Consider the following 27742-nt stretch of genomic DNA (forward strand, 5'->3'; position numbering starts at 1 on the left):
ATAAAGAAAACAACCCGACGAAAAACAAACCGTAACAGCTGTTTTATCAAAATAAACATTTTTTTGGTGTGGTGAGTTATCTTTGTTTACAAATATGTGTTTCTGCACGTGGAAAAGACGCAAAAACTCGTTTTCATTATTTACATTTTTAATATGAGTTTATGCACGTGGAAAAAATTCAAAAAAATTAATTTTCATGATTTACATTAAAAAAATATTTTTGATCAATTAAAATATGTATATAAATGTGGAAAGGAAAAAATCTGATAAAATATAAATATATTTGGGATTATATCGTTACAGAATGACTTTTAATAAAAACATTCAAAAAATGTTACTATAGCGGTATATATAAAATGATATAAAACTGCTATCGGACGATCTTGTGCACGATAAAAACCTATATAGAACTTTAAGTTGGAAGTGTAGAAATGGGATGGCATACATTTTTTTCCGGATTTCATCGTACTAGGGTGTGTATTACAACAACAAACTTTTTTTTACAAAAAATGTTACTATGGTCGTATATATAAAATGATATATAATTGCTATCGGACGATCTTGTGCACGATAAAAACCCATATAGAACTTTAAGTTGGAAGTGTAGAAATGGGATATCATACATTTTTTCCGGATTTCATCGTTCTAGGGTGTGTACTACAACAACAAACTTTTTTTTACAAAAAATGTTACTATGGCCGTATATATAAAATGATATATAACTGCTATCGGACGATCTTGTGCACGATAAAAACCTATATAGAACTTTAAGTTGGAAGTGTAGAAATATGATGGCATACATTTTTTCCGGATTTCATCGTTCTAGGGTGTGTACTACAACAACGAACTTTTTTTTACAAAAAATGTTACTATGGCCGTATATATAAAATGATATATAACTGCTATCGGACGATCTTGTGCACGATAAAAACCTATACACACAGTCGATACCCGTTTTGAACACATTAACATTGACATTGTTGGTCCTTTGCCCACATCGAATGGTTTTCGATACTGTTTGACATGCATCGACCGATTTTCAAGATGGCCCGTCGCAATACCAATGGTTGATATAACAGCACAAAATGTTGCTAATGCACTTATTAACGGTTGGATATCCGTGTATGGCATTCCCTTGCGTATAACTACTGATCTCGGACGCCAGTTCGAATCAGCTGTTTTTAGGAATTAATGGAAATACTTGGAGTTAGACATTTTCGTACTACACCGTACCACCCGCAGTCAAATGGTATCATAGAGCGATGGCATCGCACGTTGAAAACTTCTATAAAATGTTCGGATCCAAACAACTGGGTTTCAGCCCTTCCATTAATACTGCTTGGCATGCGCACTACCGTCAAAAGCGACATTGGATTAAGTCCAGCGGAAATGGTCTTCGGATCTCCTTTAAGGATACCAGGTGCATTCTTAGTGCCACGTAGCAGTACTACCAGTGAGACAGAGTTTGCAGAATCCCTACGTAAGGCTTTACTAGATTTGCCTGTGACAAAGCCGCAACGTCATGGAGTTAAACAACATTTTATACAGCCAGCACTGAAAGATTGTAAGTATGTATTTGTTCGACTTGATCGTGTGCGAGCTCCTTTAGAACCTAGTTACGAAGGTCCATTCGAAGTTTTGTCCAGAAACGAAAAGCATTTCGTCGTCAAAATGAATCAACGTGAATCAAAAATATCAATCGATCGCTTAAAAGCCACATTTATTTATAATGATGTTCCAGATTCTACGGCAACATCACAACACAATGACAGCGAGGATCTACAACAGAACGACAACGATGAAATACAATACAATACCAACGAGGAACCACAACACAGTCCAGTTCCGAACCACAACATAGCAGTGACGAGCCAAATGTTTCAGCTCACGAGAATAATGAAATAGAAGAAGTACCTCAAGGACAACAAGAAAGAGTGACTTCATCAGGACGTCATGTTCGATTTCCCCTTAGATATCGTTAGTTCGGTAACTAGGTGGGGGGGTATTGTGGTGTAACGATTAATTTTGAAATTACGTTTACCAACACTAACATTTTGTTTTTATATTTTAACGTTTTAACACATTATGAATTAGAATTCTCTCGAATAGAAGTTTTTCGACTTCATTATTTTTTTTTTAAGTTAATGTAAAATTTATAAGTTTTTTAAGTAAAATAAATATTGAACATTAACCAACACGCTACAGTTCTATATAGGTTTTTATCGTGTACAAGATCGTCCGATAGCAGTTATATATCATTTTATATATACGGCCATAGTAACATTTTTTGTAAAAAAAAGTTTGTTGTTGTAGTACACACCCTAGAACGATGAAATCCGGAAAAAATGTATGCCATCATATCTCTACACTTCATACTTAAAGTTCAATATAGGTTTTTATCGTGCAAAAGATCGTCCGATATCAGTTATATATCATTTTATATATACGGCCATAGTAACATTTTTTGTAAAAAAAGTTTGTTTTTGTAGTACCCACCCTAAAACGATGAAATCCGGAAAAAAATGTATGCCATCCCATTTCTACACTTCCAACTTAAAGTTCTATATAGGTTTTTATCGTGCACAAGATCGTCCGATAGCAGTTTTATATCATTTTATATATACGGCTATAGTAACATTTTTTGTAAAAAAAAAGTTTGTTGTTGTAGTACACACCCTAGAACGATGAAATCCGGAAAAAATGTATGTCATCCGATTTCTACACTTCCAACTTAAAGTTCTATATAGGTTTTTATCGTGCACAAGATCGTCCGATAGCAGTTATATATCATTTTATATATACGCCCATAGTAGCATTTTTTGTAAAAAAAGTTTGTTGTTGTAGTACACACCCTAGAACGATGAAATCCGGAAAAAAATGTATGCCATCATATTTCTACACTTCCAACTTAAAGTTCTATATAGGCTTCTATCGTGCACAATATCGTCCGATAGCAGTTATATATCATTTTATATATACGCCCATAGTAACATTTTTTGTAAAAAAAGTTTGTTGTTGTAGTACACACCCTAGAACGATGAAATTCTGAAAAAAATGTATGCCATCCGATTTGTACACTTCCAACTTAATGTTCTATATAGGTTTTTTTCGTGCACAAAATCGTCCGATAGCAGTTTTATATCATTTTATATATACGGCTGTAGTAACATTTTTTGTAAAAAAAAGTTTGTTGTTGTAGTACACACCCTAGAACGATGAAATCCGGAAAAAAATGTATGTCATCCGATTTCTACACTTCCATCTTAATGTTCTATATAGGCTTTTATCGTGCACAAGATCGTCCGATAGCAGTTATATATCATTTTATATACGGCCATAGTAACATTTTTTGTAAAAAAAAAGTGTGTTGTTGTAGTACACACCCTAGAACGATGAAATCCGGAAAGAAATGTATGCCATCATATTTCTACACTTCCAACTTAAAGTTCTATATAGGTTTTATCGTGCACAAGATCGTTCGATAGCAGTTATATATCATTTTATATATACGGCCATAGTAACATTTTTTGTAAAAAAAAAGTTTGTTGTTGTAGTACACACCCTAGAACGATGAAATCCGGAAAAAATGTATGCCATCCCATTTCTACACTTCCAACTTAAAGTTCTATATAGGTTTTTATCGTGCACAAGATCGTCCGATAGCAGTTATATATCATTTTATATATACGGCCATAGTAACATTTTTTGTAAAAAAAGTTTGTTGTTGTAATACACACCCTAGAACGATGAAATCCGGAAAAAAATGTATGCCATCCCATTTCTACACTTCTAACTTAAAGTTCTATATAGGTTTTTATCGTGCACAAGGTCGTCCGATAGCAGTTATATATCATACGGCCATAGTATCATTTTTTGTAAAAAAAAGTTTGTTGTAGTACACACCCTAGAACGATGAAATCCGGAAAAAAGTATATGCATTCCCATTTCTACACTTCCAACTTAAAGTTCTATATAGGTTTTTATCGTGCACAAAATCGTCCGATAGCAGTTATATATCATTTTATATATGCGGCCATAGTAACATTTTTTGTAAAAAAAAAGTTTGTTTTTGTAGTACACACCCTAGAACGATGAAATCTGGAAAAAAATGTATGCCATCATATTTCTACACTTCATACTTAAAGTTCTATATAGGTTTTTATCGTGCACAAGATCGTCCGATAGCAGTTATATATCATTTTATATATACGGCCATAGTAACATTTTTTGTAAAAAAAAAGTTTGTTTTTGTAGTACACACCCTAGAACGATGAAATCTGGAAAAAATGTATGCCATCATATTTCTACACTTCATACTTAAAGTTCTATATAGGTTTTTATCGTGCACAAGATCGTCCGATAGCAGTTATATATCATTTTATATATACAACCATAGTAACATTTTTTGTAAAAAAAAGTTCGTTGTTGTAGTACACACCCTAGAACGATGAAATCCGGAAAAAAATGTATGCCATCATATTTCTACACTTCCAACTTAAAGTTCTATATAGGTTTTTATCGTGCACAAGATCGTCCGATAGCAGTTATATATCATTTTATATATACGGCCATAGTAACATTTTTTGTAAAAAAAAGTTTGTTGTGGTAGTACACACCCTAGAACGATGAAATCCGGAAAAAATGTATGATATCCCATTTCTACACTTCCAACTTAAAGTTCTATATGGGTTTTTATCGTGCACAAGATCGTCCGATAGCAGTTATATATCATTTTATATATACGACCATAGTAACATTTTTTGTAAAAAAAAGTTTGTTGTTGTAATACACACCCTAGTACGATGAAATCCGGAAAAAAATGTATGCCATCCCATTTCTACACTTCCAACTTAAAGTTCTATATAGGTTTTTATCGTGCACAAGATCGTCCGATAGCAGTTTTATATCATTTTATATATACGGCTACAGTAACATTTTTTGAATGTTTTTTATTAAAAGGCATTCTGTAACGATATAATCCCAAATATATTTATATTTTATCAGATTTGTTCCTTTCCACATTTATATAAATATTTTAATTGATCAAAAATATTTTTTTTTCCACGTGCATAAACACATATTGAAAATGTAAATAATGAAAACGAGTTTTTGCGCCTTTTCCACGTGCAGAGACACATATTTGTAAACAAAAATAACTCACCATACCAAAAAAAATGTTTATTTTGATAAAACATCTGTTACGGTTTGTTTTATTTTTCGTCGGGTTTTTATTATGTGACTTTTCGGCTTTTTTCGACTTTAATTCACAATTTCGACTTTTCGACTTTTTTCACAGACGATAGTCGAGTTATCGACTTTTTTGGAACAAAATAGTCGCCTTCGACTTTTTTCGACAAAAAGTCGATTGTTTGATTATTCGAAAGTCGATTTATAGAGCCCTACAAGAAATGTATGATCGAAACTAACACATACAAAATGATTTTACACACACTTGCAACATTTATCTCTAAAAATTGCTAAAAAAATAGTTAATGGATAATTCTATCAATAATGACGTTCAAATGACCGTTGATGTACACAATGTGTGACAAAGGGTTTCATTTGAATATGAAAGAGTGTAACAACTACATTAGACTGTTACTGTGTTTTCCGTCGTATAAATTAATTATTTTCATGAAAACCAAAGATCAAGAAGCGAAAAATTAAAAAATTCAAGGCTAAAATTATTAAAAGTAAATAGATTTATTATAAACTGAATTTAAAAACGGTGCAGGAAGTGGAACTGAGAATATACTCTTCGGAGTTTATTCTATCTGTGGTAATATGAATACATATTTACTTTTAATTTTTACATTTCAATATTTATATGTATTTCTTTACAGACAGTTTATTACCACAAATTAAAAGGAGCATAAGAGGATTTTACATTCTGTGAGGTATGTAAAATGATAGTTAATTTATATATATGCTTACTATGTATATTAATTAAATTAAAAAATATATATGTTAATAAATTGTGTTTTATTATAAATTGGTATAGCCTCAGATTTAACGGATAAATTCATCAAGTGTGATTGGTCAACTGTGATGGATATATCCTTAAAGAATGATTAGTCAATCGTGACTAACATTTCCTTGATTGGTAAAAAGCAAAAGAATGAGCAGCACAAATATATGTTTTAAAGTCGATAGAATTCATAAGTGCAAGGGAAAAGAAAAATCACATGCACACAAATGTTTCCATCACTTTTGTCCATTTGCCTTAAGAAACTGATAGAAACTTTGCTTTACGCTCTGATAGAAATAATACATCAGTAGTGCCAGTCAAATGACCGATCAAATGACTTTCACTGTTCTTGTGGGGAAGGGCCCTTCAGTCGATCACACTTTACGTACGACAAGTCCAATAAAAAAGTAAAATGAAATTCCATCCGTGTCGTATGATTTATATTTTTTGTGTTTACACGATTGGTATAGAACAATTAAAAAGTCAGGTAGAAACAGCTTTTTCACTTTTTATGCGTGTTAACATAAAAATACATCCCTGATCTAATGAGACCGGCTTTGCGTTTAGACGATCCCATCCGTACACTTCTACACATAATTTTGACAGATCATATTACTTGTGTGATCGTGTAAAGCCGGCTTAAGAAGCATAAATTAATTTTTATTAAATTTTTGCTGAGACAACAATTTTACTGAAATACCAAAAAAATTTCCATTATTTATTTTCTGAAACATAATGCTGGAGTTAAATTTTTTATTTTAAGTAAATTAAACATAATTATGTATCTAAAAGTTGAAAAATATCAGCCGTAAAACTGAAAGTCTTTGATAATTTGTAAATTGATATATGGACCTTTAACAGATTTTATAATTTTCCCCAAAAGGTCCAATACACAACAATATGCTTTTATGCTCAAACCATATATGACACCATCATGCTTGTACAATTTTAATTATTTCAGAAATTCTATGTGGTAAAGGTCGTTGAAAATAATACAAATATTACAAAAAACTGATATATTTCGTTTAATGCAAAGTTTATGTCCACCTACTTTTCCAGCTTTTACTTCAGTAAATCAAAAATTCCTCAAACTTTCTAAAAATTACTGAACAATTTAATTTTAATCTTAATTAATCATTAAAACATATTTTTTTCATTATTTCATAGATTTCATTTTTCATTAAACTTTGTTACTTAAAATTTTTACTTTCCGCGCCGTTTCGAATTTTTTGTCAAGTTCACTTTACACTAATTTTTTTTTTGCATAAACACTCTTATTCACAAATTCCAAATAACTTACTTAAATGGCAGATAGTTCTCACAAAAATAAATTACTTGCATGCGAGAAATGATATGGCACAATCGTACCACAACCCCATACATGTTCAATGCTGGGTTTACCACTTTAGTGAGGAGGGTTTGTGATGATGTTTGTAACAATAATATTGATCCTATACCCACCTTAAAGTATACCAATCGGCTTAGAATAATTTTCTGAGTCTGATTTCTGTCTGTCTGTCCGTCCATGTAAACATTTTAATCAACTGAACCCGCCAATGTACAGTTGTATGGGGCCTAGGTACACAATTATGTTTAATATAATTCAAGTTTTATACTAGCCCTAATGACCCTCATAAACTTTGTAATTAATGAGGCCCTAATTTGACCCTAGCCTCTATAAAAAGCCCCCATCAAAATTTTACTTAAATATCCACAGTTTTATTAAACAATAAATGGCTTAAGTAATTCTAAGGCAAGGTACAAATCAACTTATACTCTATTTACACATATACAAAATATAGTAGATTTCGTTTTAAATCTTTTCAAACATCTAGACCGTTTACACTTATTATTTTTGGCATTTAGGAAGATTTCATTTTTCGAACATTTCTTGAAATTGAGCTTGATGTGAAACATAAGAAGGAAAAATTGGATATTTATTAACATTTTATTTATAATAAAAAAATAGATATTTAAATATAATATTACTTTCTATTTTAAATAAACTTTTCATTCATGTTTTTCAATTTATAAAATTTTGTTGACAAATAATATTTTTTTGTTTCTATTGTTTTTCTCGTTATTCTTGTGTAGCGTCGTAATTTTTAGTATTATTTCGGAAAAAAACAGAGTTGCATCGCTAAAAACTATTAGATTTTGAGTAGATTATAACGAAATCTAGTTACGAAGTAGATTTTGTTTTGTATGGAAAATCTAGTAAACATTAACTAGATTTGGCTCGAAATCTCATAAGTACTAGATTTCGTGGATGTGTAAATGGGGTATTAAAAGCTTTATTATGAAAACTAAATCACATTTTATTCGTATACAGGTGTTGGGTATTATATGGTCGGCCTCGCCCGACTATAACTCCTTACTTGTTTTAATTTGTTGTTATTTTATACCAATCGTGTTAACACAACAAATATAAATCATACGACGTTTATTCCTTTTTTTGTTGTACGGATTGAACTTCATTTTACTTTTTTATTAGACTACGTACCTAAAGTGTGATCGTGTGAAGTATCCTTATATCACAGAGTATATAAACGTACTACACAAAATTTTGACAAATCATATTACTTGTGTGCTCGTGTAAGCCACCTAAAACCCCGGATGACGCCGGGTACAAAAATCTTGTGTGTAAACACATAATTAACAAACAACCCCTCGTAATAATAGTTGTTTGTATGGCAACTTCTAATGAAGTATTGATTTTTGGATCAACCCAGATAATAAATATATTTAGAATTATGCATAGGACAAACAATTGCAGTAAATTTTAAGTGAAAATATTAATAATTTTCTATATAAGATAAATAATTATTATTGACAATTATTTATGTCTAATAAATGTCTTATAGGTACATAAATTTAGTTTCTGTACGTGTTACTTAAAAATAAAAATAACTTATTTGGACTAGTGAAATATAAACAGTTAAAAGTAAGTATAATTTTATTTACATTTTCAAAACAATTTTGTGCAGCTATTTAATACATATAATATACATATTTTTAAACTAATGCAGTGTTTAAATCGTTCTATAGTTTGTAAACTTAAAGATTATATTATTTTATATATTATATTTTGTATATGCAGTACAAAAAACTAATATGTTAAAAATTAAATATAAGCTGTTATCAATTTTTAATAACTTTGGCATGAAAAAAGTCTAATATTTTTTTTAACAATTTTATAGAACAAAAAAGTATTCATAAACGTAAAATACCTTATATAAACATTCGACAAATAAAAGAAATTTATTGTAGGCTCGACCCTTCTTTAAGCCAACAATAAGTTAATATTTTTAAGCTATTTTAAATAAATAGCTTAAATAAATAAACCATTGACAAATGAAGCATGGATGCGAATCAGCGCATAATTGTCTTCTCAAAATCGCGTTTTTTGCATAATTATATTAAACTATGCTTTTTACATTTATTCCTAAAAATGTAAATTGAAAAATATAAATTTTTCCATAAAATACATACAGTGTCTCTCATAAGTATTCGAATTTAGGTATAATATAAAAATAAACTGAATTTAATAACATATTTTGTATGCTAAATATATAAATAAATTTGTTAAATTCTCTAGACAGTCCTTAGCTTTGATATCACGCTTTGTAAAACATTAAAAATCCACACTTACTTAAATAAATTTAGCTTTATTTAAAAATAGTCTATAAAATTACCTCACAAAATTATACGAATTTTTTTCTGTATTTCATATTTGACTATATTATACGAAACACAAAAATTAGAATTGAATGTTTTTTTTACTAAAAATCGTTTTAATGGGTTACTTTCAACAGAATGGATATATTTTTGGACCATTTTGTCCACAATTTTGGGACATTTGTACCATATTTTCATACAATATCATTAAAAGTACGATTTTTGACCATAATTGGCGTTATTTTCTCTTTTTCAAGAGATAAAACCAAAATTTCATATTGGGATTCAATAGATTCCTTCAGGTATCTAAAAATAATAATAATTTGTTTTTAAGCATTCAATGATATATTTTTGGTATCGTTCTTCTGTTTCTAATTGAATTATCTGGATCTTAAGTCCCTTTTCGTAATACTAGGATTGATATTTTCCAACAAAGTTGGCTAGTATATATAATTGTAGATATTAACATTAATATATTTTAAATTTTCAAGACATCGTAGCGGTGTACAACTACAAAACATGCCTTAACAAGACGTCATCCTATACAGTAGATTTTAGTTTTTACTACTCATAACATTCACGATTATGTTGCCCATTACATCAACACTGTATGTAAAAAATGTTGGGCTTATTTTGATCATAGTAGATAATATTTAAACAGATATCAATATTTTTGAGTTAGACCATAATGATATGGTGACATTCAGCCTAGAGGCCATTGGTTATAGAAATAATGATTCCACTATATTGAATGGCGTTACTTCGAGGCATGCTTTGGAATTATAAACTTCCACAATATATTGAAAACTTAAAATGTATAACAGCTGATATCTAAAACAATATATAGAAGACAAGTTTCCCCGAAAATTTTTGACCCTAGTATTATAAAAATGGACTTGAGTTCCAATAAATTGAATTAGCGATAGAAGAATGATTCCAATAATATATCTTGAAACGTTTAAATACAGATTCTTGTAATAAAAAATATTATTTTTAAATACCCCAAGGGGTATATTAAATCCCAATAACAAATTTTGGTTTTATCTCTGGGAAAAAGTAGAAAAAAATACAAATATTGCCAAAAACCGCCATTTTAATGATATTACATAAAAAGATAGTACAAATGCCAAAAAATTGTGGACCAAATGGCCCAAAAATATATTCATTCGGTAGATAGTTACCCCTTAAAACAATTTTTAGCAAAAAAAATCATTCGATTCTAATTTTTGTGTTTCGTATAATATAGTCAAATATGAAATACAGAATTCGTATATTTTTATGAGGTAATTTTTTGGACTTTTTTTAAATAAAGCAAAATTAATTTAAGTAAATGTGAATTTTTAAAGTTTTAAAAAGCGTGATATTAAAGATAAGTACTGTCTAAAGAATTTAACAAATTAATTTACTAATTTTGCATATAAAATATGTTATTAAATCTGGTTTCTTTTCATACTATACCTAAAATCGAATACTTATGAGAGACACTGTATATAGTTTTAAAATCACGATTTCTAAATACTATTTATTTTTTGGTTAAAAAATATCATGATTTTAAGGTTTTTTTCTTTAAAAATTTTAATTCTAATTGCACCAAATTTGCAGAATGGTTTTAAATTTATTAATTTTTTAATTATATTTTATTTTTTTTTGGAAATAATTCTTATATGAAAGTGTCCACACTTTCATATAAGAATTATTTAAGTATGAAAGTGTGGACAAGAAAAAGGGTGTATATCCATAACTACAGTTATATTTTAAAAAATTATTATTTTTTGTTGTTGTCGAATTTGATAATGAACTATGATAAATATGTGGTTCGCTGATTTTCACAATAACGCAATAAAGTGCGATTTATGAATTTTCTAAGAAAGTTTTTCTAAGTAGAATTTTTACTATGCTATTTTTATTTATTATTATACCTAATTAATTGATTAAGATACCAGAAAATATGAAATCAGCTAATAGGAATTTTTGAAATATATAGAATAGGTGGGATTTTTTAGGTAAATATATGAAAAAAACAAGTAAAAAATTATAGTCGTGCGGAGCCGATCATATAATACCCTACACCCGTTACAAAAAGTAAAATGTAAAACATTTAAGTTGTATTGTACCTTGCCTCAGATATACATTTATTGTTGAACAAAACTGTGGACATTGAAGTCAAATTTTGAAGGGGCTTTTTATAGGGGCTATGGTCAAATGAGTCCCTATAATAGAGTTCATGAGGGTCACCAAAGCTAGTATAGAACTAGGTTTTGCAACTTTTTGTCGACATACGACTATATTTAACATAATTAGGAACTTAAAAGCCCTATTTCACGGGTCTAGTTTAATGGGGGCTAGGTGAAATAATGCACCCATGTTAACCATTTTCAATTTCATTCCAAAACCATTTGATTCGACAATTGGATCTCCGCTCCGAAACGACCCGATTCTCTATCTGCCAAAGATTGTCAACTCAGCCACAGCTGTATCAACCCGAAGTTTTTTTCCCAGTAAAGAACATTCAGTTACAGCTCACCTGTTACAACAACAAGCATTTTCTATAGGCTTCGTCTACGTTACCATAGAAGATCATGTGCCAAATTTCATTGAATTATCTCCAGTTGAAAATGATTCTGACTCGATTGGTATACTTTAAGATGGGTAAAGGACCATTATTATTGTGCGTTACAAACATCAGCACAAACCCAATATACCCATCTCTCTGAATTGGTCTAGGTTATAAATACTGTCCGATCCTTCATTCTATATAGGTAGAGTTGATTATTTTTCTTTAAAAACAGTTTTACATTCAAGTTGTCTATACACAATTTTCGAGCATAAAGGACGCTATAACAAATAAAATAAATAAAAATAGAAAAAGTAAACTTAATGTAGAGCAGTGGAAAAATCATAAAATAAAGACATTAAAAAATGCGGGTAAAGAATATATAAGAAGAGATGGAATAGTTGTATCTAAGAAGTGTTCTCCAAGAATGGTGAATATAGAATTAACATTGTATATTTAAAACTTGTAAATTATTTTTAAATATATAATTTTACCAGTGCATCAAAATATTGCAAAAATTATACAGTGTCTCTCATAAGTATTCAAATTTAATGTATTATAATAACAGATATCATTTTATAATAGATTTTGTTGGAAAAATAAATTTATTATGTTGTTCAGACAGTCCTTAAATTTTATATCAGATTTTAAAAAATGAAAAAAAAAAAATAGTGTAACAAAAGTATTCGAATTTTTTGTATACATCATATTTAGATTAGTATTATGAAGTAAAAATAAGTAATTAAAATGAAATTAATATTTTGTATAGTAGCCTTTGTTTTTAAAAACAACTTCCAAGCGTTGTGGGTACGTTTCTAACAATTTATGGAATAGTTCTGGCGTTATTATGTACCATTCTTCATGCAAAGCAACCGCATGGTGGTTTTGGAGGACAATGAGTGATGTAGAAGTTCAATGGAATTTAAGACCAGACATTAACTCCATTGAAAATTTGGTGAAAAAAGTTACTTATTGTAATAAGTCTTAATTACATTAATAAATTTTAGCAGTCGGGACACAGATCCACAAAATATGATGGAGCAACTTGGGTCCTTTACAATTTTAAGTTAGATAATTCCAAGGCATCTCCAAACTTTCGCCATAACATTTGACGACCATCTGAGCCAAAAATAGATTTGTTCTCATCGTCGAAGATAACATCCTTCCAGAATCCAATATTCCTACTTATGAGTCTATTTGCGGAGTAAAGACATTTATTATCAATTAACTCTGATTTGAGCGGTTTCCACATTTGTACTTCACCATGAAAATTATAGCTCCTAAGTTCTTTGCGTACAATTGCGACACTAATTTTTATTCACAGGCTGATAGATGAAGGTTCCTTCGGTATTTCCTCAGTATTTCTCTGTTGTCCTGTATTGACAGCAGTTTTGGACGACTTGATAGTAAATACTAGATGGTAAATGCTAGATGTAATTCTTTGTTTCATGCGTGTAATGACAAAATGTATTGTCGATGGGAATCTATCAAACATTTCCTATATGTATTTAATTGATCGGCTTTGATTAAACAGATATAAATTATTTTTTTTAATTTGAACTGATCAAGCCTTTTTCTTTGAACATTTTAAGCGCTTATACAGGAAGAATTTACAACATAATTATGCAATTTTCGAAAAAAAAATATATTGTTAAATGTTCCATATAAACACTACCTGTATAAAAGGTTAATTAATGGGCAATAAAATACGTATTCAAGGATTCCAAAAAAGTTCTTAGAAAAAATTCGAAACCGTTAATGAGTTTTTATTACTTTTTTCTTGTATTTCGTAAAAATAATAAAAATAAAATTTATTAAAAATTTTTTAATATTATTATTTTTAAAGTAGCATCATAAAATATCACAGTAATTCATAAAAAAATAATAAATTCGAACTTCTATCTCACAGAAGTATACGAATTTGGTTGTACTTTGAAAAGAAACACAATTTAAAATTATTTTTGTGTGTGAAATGAATAATTAAATTTGTTATATTGTCTAGAAAGTCCTAAGGTATAATATCACACTCTTTAAAATTTGGAAAAATTACATTTACCTCAATTGATTTAACTTTGTTTTAAAAAAGTCGATAAAATTGCCTCACAAAAGTATTCTAATTTATCCTGTATTTCATATATGACCACATTATACGAAACACAAAAATTATAATCGCGTGATTTTTTGCATAAAATTGTGTTAAGGGGTTACTATCAATCGAAATATATTTTTGGCCCATTTGTTGGAGCATTTGTTGCATCTTTTCATGTAATATCATTAAAATGGCGATTTTTTACCATATTTGCATTTTTTTGCTTTTTTCAGAAATAAAACTAAACTTTAATATTAAGATTTAAAATACCCCTTGAGGTATATAAAAATAATAATTTTTGTCATAAGGATCTGTACTTAAAAGTTCCAAGGTGTATTTTTGGTGTCGTTCTTCTGTTTCTAATTGAATTGTTTGGATCTTAAGTCCCTTTTCGTACCACTAGGGTCGATATTTTCCGACAAAGTTGGCTAGTATACATTCATGTACATATCAATACATTATAAAGGTATAAAATTCTAAAACATGCATTTACAAAACGTCATCCTATACAGTAGATTTCAGTTTTTAATATTCGTTTATGTTGGCCATTACAACAACACTGTAAGTCCAAAATTTTGGGTTTATTTTGATCATAGTAATCAATATTTAAACAGATATCGATATTTTTGAGTTCGACCATAATGATATAATGGCATGCAGCCTGGACGTCATTTTGGTTTTATCTCTGGAAAAAAGAGAAAATACTACAAATTTTGCTAAAAATCGCCATTTTATTGATATTAGATAAAAAAAGGGTACAAATCCCCAAAAATTTTAGACCAAATGGGCCATCATTTCGGTTGATAGTAACCCCTTAAAACAATGTAAAGCCAAAAACCATTCGATTCTAAAATTTGTTTTTCATATAATATGATCACATTTGAAATACAGGAAAAATTCGTATACTTTTGTGAGGCAATTTTATGGACTTTTTTAAAAAAAGCTAATTTAATTAAAGTAAATGTAAATTTTTCAAGTTTTAAAAAGCGTGATACCAAACCTAAGGACTGTCTAGACAATATAACAAATTATTTTATTTTTTTGCACACAAAATATATTATTAAATTTGGTTTCTTTTCATAGTTTACCTAAATTCAAATACTCATGAGAGACACTGTATGTGTGAAACAGTATGTGTTAATAAACCTCAAAGGAAAAAACGAAAAATATTATATCAAAACGACAAACAACAATTCTTCACTATTTATATTAATATGTCAAGAAAATGCAATTGTGCAAAAATTATTTTTGGAGGCATTCCAGTTTAAAGAAAAACGAATAAGAGTGTTAATAATAAATAAAAAACGGCAGCACACTTATTGATATGCGAGGTTCCCATAACAACAGGACAAACAAATTTTAACTCATGTAATAAACAAAATGAAAAGTTTTGAGGACGGCATAAATTTAAAAAAATATCTACCTGCCGACTTATCTGTAAAAAATGTTTGAAATGTAAAAAGAATTATACCCTTTGGATAATATACACTATAGATCATATTATCAAACGTTTAACACAGAGTTCGAACTTGGCTTTGACTTACCCAGGTCCGATACATGCAAAACGTGTGACGAATTGTTCACAAAATTCAAATGACGATGTAGAAATGAACGCCATTTCCAATGAATTAGAAAAACATCAGGAAAGAGCTGAAGTTACATATGCATTTTATTTTATTGTAGTCTCGACCATTCTTAAAGCCAACAATTATATAATTATTTTACATAATTTTACAGATAATTATTGGTTGATAGCGAAAACTTATTATGTTTCCTTTTAAAATAAAATCTAAAACTATTTCAACGCTTACGTGTTTGTAAAAAAAATCCCAGAAATTTTTAAACGGTTTTTTTTTCGAAAAACCTCAAATCTTGGCATTTTTGGATTAATAGATGAATATTTGACAATGTACGTTTGTCATCCAAATGGTCAATATCATTTGGATTGCCTTTTCATAGCTTGTGTATTAAACATAATCATAATGTCTAAATTATATCGATTGAGTGTTATACCAATGCAAAATAAATTCGCCGGCGTTAAAATTAGTCAAATATCAAAGAAACTTACCAACATTTGGAAAAATTTATCAAAAATTATAATAAAAATAAGTAAAAACTAGTGAGAACATATTTATTCGGCTGTTCCCAATAGTATATACCTTTCATCATGATGTGTTAAAAAGCAGTTAGTAAAAATTTTATTACAAAATAATATAAATCGTAGAAAAAAACAAAAAAGTATCAGAAAGTCTTATTTTAAAGATTTTCAATCAATCAGAGTGCTAACATTGAAGGAAACATACTGCGACCGTCCTGAAATGTAGGAGTATATTAATTTACATGGCGGTTTTGAAAAATTAATGTAACTTCTGAGCTTATCTACAAGAGTGTATTAATGCGATAAAAAGTTTTACTAAGATCTAGTGGAATTAACGTACAATTTCTTTGGTTATTTAATTTGGTTCTAATAGTTTCGGTAAGAGATAATACTAAAGACGTTAAGTTGAGATTACGTTGGAATGCAAATTGACTAGGGTGGATTAAAGAATATTGTGTACAATAATCAAGTATTTGCTTTTTTTATTATATTTTCTATAATTTTTGACATAGCAGGTAAAATGCTTATGGGTCGTACGACTCTGCCTAATTTCCCGGATGTTGGAAACTTAGAACATGTGAAGTTTTATAAATTTAATAGGAATTTTGTCATGACCAATACTGGTAATGTCTTCAAAATTTTAAAAATTCAAGGTTTCAGGTATTGTTCTGCTTGAAATTGTCCAAAAAACATAAGCTATTTCTTCCGCGTCTAAATCACTACATTCAGAGTTTTTGAAATCAACAATACCCAGTTTACGTATTCTATTTCATAATGTACTATTACCAGCTACACTGAACAAAGTTTCTATAGCTACACTGAACAAAGACGGACGGACATGTCTTAATCAAAAAATGATTCTGAATCGATCGGTATACTTTAAGGTGGGTATTAGACCAATATTTTTGTGTGTTACAAACATCAGCACAAATGTATAATACCCTGCTCACTATAGTTGTGTAGGGCATAATAAAAAATATAAGCTTACGGTATTTTACATGACAGAAGAGAGTGACTTATCTGTGTGATCAATTTGAACAAAACTTCTTAATAAAAAAAACAATTAAAAAGATATCTGAATTACATACCAAATTAACAGTGTGTATTTATATAGCTATTAATTACCTAAATATTTTATAGTGTACCTTAAATATGAACGAACTACCAGACACCGGTGGCACCGTACACCACTTAATATAACAAGTTCTGGTCCAAAATACCTTATAATAACCAGAACTGAAGAGGGCAAAACTCTTACCAATGTGTTTCTTTTTTTAATTAAAAAAAGTTATAGATGGTACTTGTGGTGAAGTGTCAGAATGCATAAAACTTAGAAATTGCACTATTTGAGTCCGTACAAAAAATCTCAACCAGGCTAATAAATTAATACAATTGAATAATCTATGTGAAAACATAAACATCCTAGTAACATGGCATAATTCCTTAAATTATGTCAAAGGGGTTATATATTCAAATGATTTAAGAGAAATCCCAGACAATGAAATCTTAAATCTTTGCAGATGATATACAACTTTTATTTTCTGGTCATCTTCAGCTTCTTGATGTGTTTCAATATGATATAAATCTTATATTATCTAATGTTTCTGGATGGATGAGAGAAAATAATCTGAAGATAAACCCTGCAAAGACTAAAGCTATGCTTTTTAAGCCGCATGGTTCCGAAGTGCATTTATCTATTACAGTTGATGATGAACCTATTGAGTTCGTTGAATGTATCAAATGTCTTGGAATTCAGCTGGATAAACATCTAACTTTTTCCCAACATATTAATTTTCTGAGCTCTAAAATTAATTTTACTCTAAGTAAATTATATTCCTTAAATTTGTATTTACCACTTTCTATTCGAAAAACTATTGCACATTCTTTGCTAATGTCTAACCTATTGTATTGTATTGAAGTTTATTCTGGATGTAATGCTCAGGAGTTTAATAAGTGTTTACTACTTTTTAACAGAATAATACGTTATGTCTATCAATTAAAAATGCATGATCATGTGTCTGACTATGTTAGAGATTTCTTGGGTTGCTCTTTTATGAATTTTGTTCAAATCCGTTTGTTATTGTTCTTTTATAAGGTAGTAAGAGCTAATTGCCCTGAATATGTTAGAAATACTTTTGAATTTTTGCATTCTGACAGAAATCCTCAAATTTTAATTCCTATAATAAATCGAACCACTTACGAAAGATCTTTTCATGTGCGAGTTTCTAAACATTGGAACTCACTTCCTCGAACTCTTAGATGTTTTGATTTACGATTTACAACATTTAAAACGCAGCTTTTTGAATATGCATCCACTAATGTGATTTAATGTATTTATTACTTTTTTGCAATGAATTTATATGAATATATAAATTATACAGCGCTAATAGATATTATCATATATGAAGTTATTTACACACACATATGTACACATAAGCAATTCATTTTTGTAGTCAGCCTCTTATGTAATAATGAAATTATCTGTAATATTGATTTAAGTTTCCTATTTTAACATATGCTAGTCTACCAACTATATATGGCCCTATGGGCTCGGTTGGTTTTTCGTAAATAAATAAAATAAATAAAATAAAACGAACTCAAAAACCAAAACGTTATAAAAATTGAAAAAATTAAAACAAAAGTTAATAATACAATTGAGGATACCGGTCTTATTATAATTACTTTCGGATTTACTGCTCTGCAAACTGTGCTTAATATTGGTTACGAGCGTGTAAAAATTCGAACATATATACCATTATTACTTAGATGTAAACAATGCTTACGATATGGACATATAGCAAGAATATGTAAAAATCTAAAAATATGTCCCAACTGTTCTAAAAATTTCCATATCTGCGAAAACGAACTATGCATAGAAACAAAAAAAATGCTCAAACTGCAAAGAATTTAATTCTTTGGACCCCAATCATTCAGTTTATGATAAAAAGTGCCCAATATTCTTAAAAGAACGCGAAATACAAACAAAAGTAACACTTGAAAAAGTAAAAAAAAACAGCAAACTCTATTTAGAAACAACGTCACCCAAATACGATTCTATCTTACTCTGCTTCTATTCCCTCACACATGTAGACTTAACCTTTTGCTCCCCAGACATTGCTACTGCGGCAGATTGGGACATTGAGAAACACCGTATAGCAGCGATCATTTTCCGATTTCAATTTCTATATATTTTCATCAAAGGGGAAAAATGAAAACTATAAACCAAAATAAAAAATTATTAATGCAAATTGGGAAAAATACATATTGAACAGTGTTAAATTTAGTTCAATATTAATAAGGAAACTGGAAATATATGGAGGATATTGAACCAGGCGGCAAATGATTCTATACCAAAAACATCCATTAAATGGTGGAATGAGCATCTCCAGAAACTAAGGAAACTAAAAAACGGGAATGGAAAAAGTTCAATAGAGATATGTCTAAAACTAATCTCATAAATTACAAAAGAGCAAATGCTTTATTTAAAAGGGAGATAAAACTTGCCAAGAATACGTCAATACAAAAATTCACATCATCTATAAATCCATCATCCAGTTTGAAAAGTATTTGGTAGAATATCAGAGCATTCACTGGTTATAAGAATACACATCATAGAATGGAAATTGCAGAGATTTTATGTAAATTTTGATTTCAATTTCTTGATTTTTACATCAAAGGGGAAAAATGAAAACTATAAACCAAAATAAAAAAATATTAATGCAAATTGGGAAAAATACATATTGAACAGTGTTAAATTTAGTTCAATATTAATAATGAAACTGGAAATATATGTAGGATATTGAACCAGGCGGCAAATGATTCTATACCAAAAACATCCATTAAATGGTGGAATGAGCACCTCCAGAAACTAAGGAAACTAAAAAACGGGAATGGAAAAAGTTCAATAGAAATATGTCTAAAACTAATCTCATAAATTACAAAAGAGCAAATGCTTTATTTAAAAAGGAGATAAAACTTGTCAAGAATACGTCAATACAAAAATTCACATCATCGATAAATCCATCATCCAGTTTGTAAAGTATTTGGTAGAATATCAGAACATTCACTGGTTATAAGAATACACATCAAATTAATTGCATTGCAACCGATTACTCAATGTCTAACTTTACTGATAATAGAATGGAAATTGCAGAGATTTTATGTAAATTTTGGTTTCATAACTCCAACGACGAAAACTTTTCTTTAGACTTTAATGAAAGAAGGTAGTATCCAACAATCTAGCTGAAATTATACCAAGTGAGGAAGCAAAAGTAATAGAACGGAACACAAGCTATATAGAATTAGAATTAGCTCTTTCTAGGCTAAAGGACAAATCTACGGGTTTAGATAGGATTCTATATGCCATGATTAAACAATTACCATATTCAGTTAAACTAAGAGAGTTGTCTTTATTTAACTGGATTCTTAACAATTTTATACCACAACAATTCAAAAATAGTATTATATTACCCATCCTGCATCATACAGACCTATATCTTAATCCATGTTTGGCAAAAGTTTTGGATAAGATTGTTTCAAAAAGACTATGGTGGTTTGTACTTAACAACAAACTATTGGATAGTCATCAATACGGATTCAAAAAGGGAAATTCAACAAATGATGCTCTACTTTATATAGACCACCAGACTGCTAGCTGTATTTCATTTAGAAAACACCTTACGCTAATTTCTTTAGATTTTGAGAAAGCATACGACAAAATTGGTATCCACACAATTATTGACCAACTAAGATCATGGAAAATTGGACCAAATATAATCCGATACATTATAAAATTTAAGACAAATAGAAAGATTGTAGTTAGGATTGGTAGACAACATTCCAACTCTTTCCCCTTACATAATGGCATACCTCAGGGACCGAGAGGGGGGGTCATTCTGTTTTTAATCGCCTACAATAAACTGTGCAATATAATATCTTTTCACAAGGAAATCGATTTTACCGCCTTGCAGATGCTTCAACATTATTATTTGAGAAAAAGTAACACCGTAATTATATAGACCATATTTTCCAAGACATTATGGGCTGGTGAAATTACTCAGGGGCGGTCCTGTCGTCCTCAAAATGTAAATATATCCATCTTTGTAGGAAATTAAAATGTAGACCATTATTATAACTTAATAATTTTCAATTTCAGGAAGTAAATAACCTCAGAATTTTAGGGCTTTATTTTAGATTAAACGAATCATAAACGCAGCCATAAGACTATCCTTAGGAGCATTCCGCACGACACCAATTAATAACATGCTAGTTGAATCTGGCATCTTGCCATTAGAATCTCAGAGAAATTTGGCAACATCAAAATTATTTAAATCAATACACAACAATCCACTAATAGAACAAAAACTAATAGAACAAATTTTCCAAAATATAGGAAAAAGGATATGGAACTTTATAATAAATTCTACTATTTAAAGAACGTTTGAATTTTGTAAAACGCTACAGCTGCCCACTCAATTTCCTATTTGTACTAAAAGCAGTAGACAACCACCATGGGATTTCAAAAATGACATCGATACAACACTCAACCTTTTCTAAGGAAATTACATTACCCGCCCACTTTAAAATATTATTTTGTTCGATGAAGGAATGTTTGGAACAATTTAATTTTATTTATACTGAAGGGTCAAAGAATGATGACTCTGTAGGTTACAGTATAGTGAATGAACAGCAAATATTAAAATCTTCAATCTTACAAAACTATCCATTAATATTTTTAGCAGAACTAATATTTGGGCTTTGAAATGTGTCAAGGATAAACATGGAAAATTTGCAATATGCACAGATTTACTATCTTGCATAAAATCAAAAACAAATATACACAGAAAAAAGATTCAGCATAAATACTATGAACTGCTTTCATTGATAAAAGTTAATAATATTTAAGTGTAAGTTCCTAAATTGTATGAATTTTTAATTTTTTTTTTTCAAACATAATCTAGAAGCCTTGACTTAAAATATTTCAAATGTATTTTTAATTTCTATTTGTTAAAAAAAATGTTTCAAATTTTCTTAAGAAAATTTTGTGTTTGTTTATGATTTTTAGAATAAAATCGATGAAATCTGCGCGTAATTGGCGGGATTTTATGAAGAAAAGATATTTAGGTATGTTTGCTGATGTTTTCTTGTTTAAGATTTAGTTTTTCAGCATTTCAATTTGTATTTTATAATTATACAAAATACGCTAATAAAGGATTATTATCTACTAAATATGGAAACAGATTAGTGGATAATAGACTTTGTTATCAATTTTTCATGAATATTGCAGAAAAAAAGTAAAAATTTAAAAAATTTCGTCATGTACATTTAATATTTTGAATGAAAATGGTTTGGGAAAAAAGTCATGTTCGATTCATACAATTAATTACAAAATTCATTCGAGTTATGTATTAATTTTTATACCCTTCACCTTCGTGAGAAGGGTATATATAAGTTTGTCATTCCGTTTGTAATTTCTATAATATAATTTTCCGACCCTATAAAGTATATATATTCTGGATCCTTATAGGTAGCGGAGATGATTAAGCCATGTCCGTCTGTCTGTCTGTCTGTCCGTCCGTCTGTCTGTTTGTATGTTTGTTAAAATCAGTTTTTAGAAGACCCCAGATATCTGCGAGATCCGAATCTTCCATAATTCTATCAGACATACGACCGGCAAGAACGCTATTTAAAATCAGCAAAATCGGTCCATAAATAACGGAGATATGAGCAAAAAACCGAGACAACCTCTGAAAATTTCATATAAAATTTAGATTTTTTATTCATGCTCAGACAGAAACTGCAAAAAACAAAAACAAAATACATAACAATACGGTAAATATTGTTATTGTAATTTGTTTATAAAAGCAAAGCAGAGCAAGAGCAGCAGAGCAAGAGTAGCAGAGCGAGAGCAGCACTAATGTTTTGTTATTGGCTAGAAATATGAAATTAAGTATGTAGAGCCTGGATTAAGTGAGAACCTATAAAAGGGGACTTTCTGGTACTTTTTCGTTCTTCAAAAGGTATTTTTTTAAATTTCTATAATATTGAACCTAGAAACATGAAATTAAGTATGCATGGCCCGGATTAAGTGAGGACCCAAACAAGGGGAGTTTTTGGTACTTTTTCGTTTTTCAAAAGGTACTTTTTGCAATTTCTACAATATTGAACCTAGAAACATGTAATTAAGTATGTATGGCCCGGATTAAGTGAGGACCCATAAAAGGGGACTTTTTCGTTGTTCAAAAGGTACTTTTTGCAATTTCCACAATATTGAACCTAGAAACATGTAATTAAGTATGTATGGCCCGGATTAAGTGAGGACCCATAAAAGGGGACTTTTTGGTACTTTTTCGTTCTTCAAAAGGTACTTTTTGCAATTTCTACAATATTGAACCTAGAAACATGTAATTAAGTATGTATGGCCCGGATTAAGTGAGGACCCATACAAGGGGACTTTTTGGTACTTTTTCGTTTTTCAAAAGGTACTTTTTACAATTTCTACGATATTAAACCTAGAAACATGTAATTATGTATATATGGCCCGGATTAAGTAAGGACCCATAAAAGGGGACTTATTGGTACTTTTTCGTTTTTCAAAAGGTACTTTTTGCAATTTCTACGATATTGAACCTAGAAACATGTAATTAAGTATGTATGGCCAGGATTAAGTGAGGACCCATGAAAGGGTACTTTTTGGTACTTTTTCATTCTTCAAAAGGTACTTTTTGAAATTTCTATAATATTGAACCTAGAAACATGTTATTAAGTTCGTATATCCCGGATTAAGTGAGAACCAGTAAAAGGGGACTTCTTGGTACTTTTTCGTTCTTCAAAAGGTACTTTTTACAATTTCTACAATATTGAACCTAGGAACATGTAATTAAGTTTGTATGGCCCGGATTAACTGAGGACCCATAGATGGGGACTTTTTGGTACTTTTTCGTTCTTCAAAAGGTACAAAAGGCTTTAAACACATCATGGTGAAGGGTATATAAGATTCGGCACAGCCGAATATAGAACTCTTACTTGTTTTTCTGTGTAAACAACCAGAAATATTACACAACAGTTATTAGAAAGATTTTAATAAAATCATACCCAAAAATTCGTTTAATATGGATCCCCGGACACTCGGGCATTCCCGGAAACGAATTGGCGGACATCACAACGAAAAATACACTTATTAGCCCTTTGATAACAACCCAAAATTTCAGCAAAAAGGACATTATTAAATTTTTATCTAAGTATTTCCAAATGGAAAGTATTAACACACTACCTTCGTCAGCTTGGTATAAGGAGTAAATGCTCAGAATTTTACTATTTTCGAATACATTAAAGACTGCCCAGACATATTCACTCGATTGGATCAGATAAAACTGATTAGGCTCAGACTGGGACATACCAAAATGTCACACATTCACCTTATTAACCAATCTATTCAGAATGTATGTGATTGTAACATTTCTCACCCCAATAATTTGGACCACATTCTATAATCTTGTAATGCATTTTCAAACTCACTCTTAAAAACTATATTTGTAAATATAGTTTTTAAGAGTAATCTTAATATCGCTTCTCAAAATTGTTTATCTTTATAATTTATTTTTTTGTAACTTGTTTATGATCTTGGAATTGACTCTCCTTTTTCATTTAGCTTTGAATTATTTATTTTCTTTTTGTATGTATGTACATGTTATCTATGAAATTATTTAGTGAGCTAAAGGCCTACGTTTCTAAAGCTCTATGAATATTATATCATCTTATAATTTTAATTATAAGCTAATTCTCTAATAAATAATAAATACTTAAATACATTACAAAAAGGAAAATACAGTAAATAGATTAAGATATAGGTATGTAGATATACTTATTGGTAATTTAGTTTAAAATAGCTATACATTTGTGAAAATTGAGAGACTTAACATTCTCATTAAGCATAGTAATATTAACGAAAAGAGTTTCACGATTTATTATATTATAACCCTTTATCTTCTTATCATTTTTAAATTTCCAACAATTTTTTAGTAATTTTTTAGTAAGGGATGAATAATTATCATTTAAATAAACACGGGTTTCAGCAGCCCCATTTATAACATCAGGCACTTGGATTTTGATTCCCCCAACAGCCGGTTTTACGTACCGCAATGGCCCGAATTATTCGGCCAAGGGCTGTCAACCCAGCAACAACAAGGGATTTAGACTTATAGTATTCCGAATAACTTATGTGAGTTATGTGAAGCTTTGATTATACAGATATAAATTAATTTTTTTAATTTAAACTGATCAAGCCTTTTTCATTGAACATTTTAAGCGCTTACACGGGAAGGATTTACAACATCATTATACAATTTTCAAAAAAAAAAAAATTAATGTTAAATATTCCACATAAATACTACCTGCATGAAGCGTTAATTAATGGGCAATAAGACACGTATTCAAGGATTAAAAAAGTAGCATCATAAAATATCACAGTAATTCATAAAAAATAATAAATTTGAATATTTATGTGTGAAACAGTATGTGTTAATAAACCTCAAAGAAAAAAAACGGAAAATATTGTATCAAAACGTCAAACCACAATTCTTCACTATTTATATAAATATGTCAAGAAAATGCAATTGTGCAAAAATTATTTTGGAGGCATTCCAGTTTAAAGAAAAACGAATAAGAGTGTTAATAAATAAATAATAAACGGCACCATACTTATTGATATGCGAGGTTCCCGTGACAACAGGACAAACAAATTTTAACTCATGTAATAAACAACATGAATAGTTTTGAGGCCGGCATAAATTTCAAAAAAAATATCTACCTGCCGGCTTATCTGTAAAAAATTTTTGAAATGTATAAAGAATTATACCCTTTGGATAATATTATAGTGTATATTATCCAAAGGGTATCATATCTTCAAACACATGCAAAACGTGTGACGAATTGTTCACAAAATTCAAATGACGATGTAGAAATGAACACTATTTCCAATGAATTAGAAAAACATCAGGAAACAGCTGAAGTTGCATATGCATTTTATTTTATTGTAGTCTCGCCCTTCTTAAAGCCAACAATTATATAATTATTTTACATAATTTTACAGATAATTATTGGTTGATAGCGAAAACTTATTATGTTTACGTGTTTGTAAATAAAATCCCAGAAAATTTTTAAACGGTTATTTTTTTGGATTAATAGATGAATATTTGACAATGTACGTTTGTCATCCAAATGGTCAATATCATTTGGATTGTCTTTTCATAGTTTGTACATTAAATAGAATCATAAAGTAATTAGTTATGTCTGTAAATTATATTGATTAGTGTTTTAGGTTAGGTTGGCAAGGGTTATACACCGTAAAACGGCGTATATCCACTCGGAGACCATAAGGTCTCTTCAAAAAAAAAGTGATGATTCAAAACACAGAAAACAAAAACGATACAACAACACAAGAGGGAAAGGAAATAGGTAAAGAGGATATGTGGGTAAAAAATAACAAAACAGACACATAAATAACCATAAATACTAATGAAAATCCATGCCCTCCTATAAAACCCAATCAAAGAAGTGACTAATTCCCTTGACAAAACCTAGTAGGTTGCGAGGGGTAAGTCATACTCCCTAGCCATTTCAGTCTGAGGTTTTGTATCCTAGGACATTGGCAGATAATATGCTCGATCGTCACTACCTCCTCCTCGTCTTCGCATAACCTGCAATAGTCCGGTATACTACTGTCCCACTTACTGACAAGGGTTCAAACTGAGCAGTGTCCAGTTAGAAACCCTATCAGAACCCTTAGGCTGCGTCTTTTCAGTCTTATGAGTATTTTGGTAGCACCCATATCAAGTTTTGGCCACAGGGCCTTTGATATCAATCCTACTATTCCAGGACTGGTTAATGATGTCGCGCATTCCTTCGAATATCATACTATTATAGTGACAAATGGGTGGTTTTACCATCCTTTCCCTGTCATCTATATCAAGGTTCGAACCCAGTCTAGCTAGTTCGTCCGCAACCTCATTGCCCTGCACATTACAGTGCCCTGGCACCCAACACAATCTAATGACAATTAGTCTCATATTGTCCCTAAGAGCATTTCTACAATCCACAACTAGGGGCGAATGTACCGTATGACAAACCAATGCTCTAAGAGCAGCTTGGCTATCAACATAAATTGTCACAACCGACCCCGGATCGAAATGATTCCTTATCAGTTCCGTCGCTTTCCAGATCGCTAGGATCTCTGCTTGGAAGACACTACATTCGTCAGGGAGTCGGAAAAACCGTTTTATGTTGATATCAGCGATATAGACACCGGCACCCGTGCCGGTATCCATTTTGGACCCGTCAGGGAAAACTGCACATTTA

At 29.9% G+C, this 27742-nt stretch overlaps 2 protein-coding genes across 2 annotated transcripts in view; both read left to right on the forward strand.

The window, feature by feature from the left end:
- Positions 1-1389: 1389 nt before the first annotated feature.
- Positions 1390-1905, forward strand: LOC124420836. The gene has a single exon (XM_046955140.1). It carries the CDS (start codon positions 1390-1392, stop codon positions 1903-1905), a length of 516 nt encoding a protein of 171 aa, XP_046811096.1.
- A 6758-nt stretch (positions 1906-8663) lies between these two features.
- LOC111687549 (stress-activated protein kinase JNK) overlaps positions 8664-27742 on the forward strand; it is a 236577-nt gene continuing 217498 nt past the window's right edge. Inside the window, exon 1 of the mRNA XM_046956491.1 lies at positions 8664-8912. The gene's annotated coding sequence lies outside the window, so the exon portion shown is untranslated. The remainder of the gene's footprint in view (positions 8913-27742) is intronic.

This window comes from Lucilia cuprina, chromosome 2 (genome assembly GCF_022045245.1).
Source record: "Lucilia cuprina isolate Lc7/37 chromosome 2, ASM2204524v1, whole genome shotgun sequence".
Taxonomy (NCBI): Eukaryota; Metazoa; Arthropoda; class Insecta; order Diptera; family Calliphoridae; genus Lucilia; species Lucilia cuprina.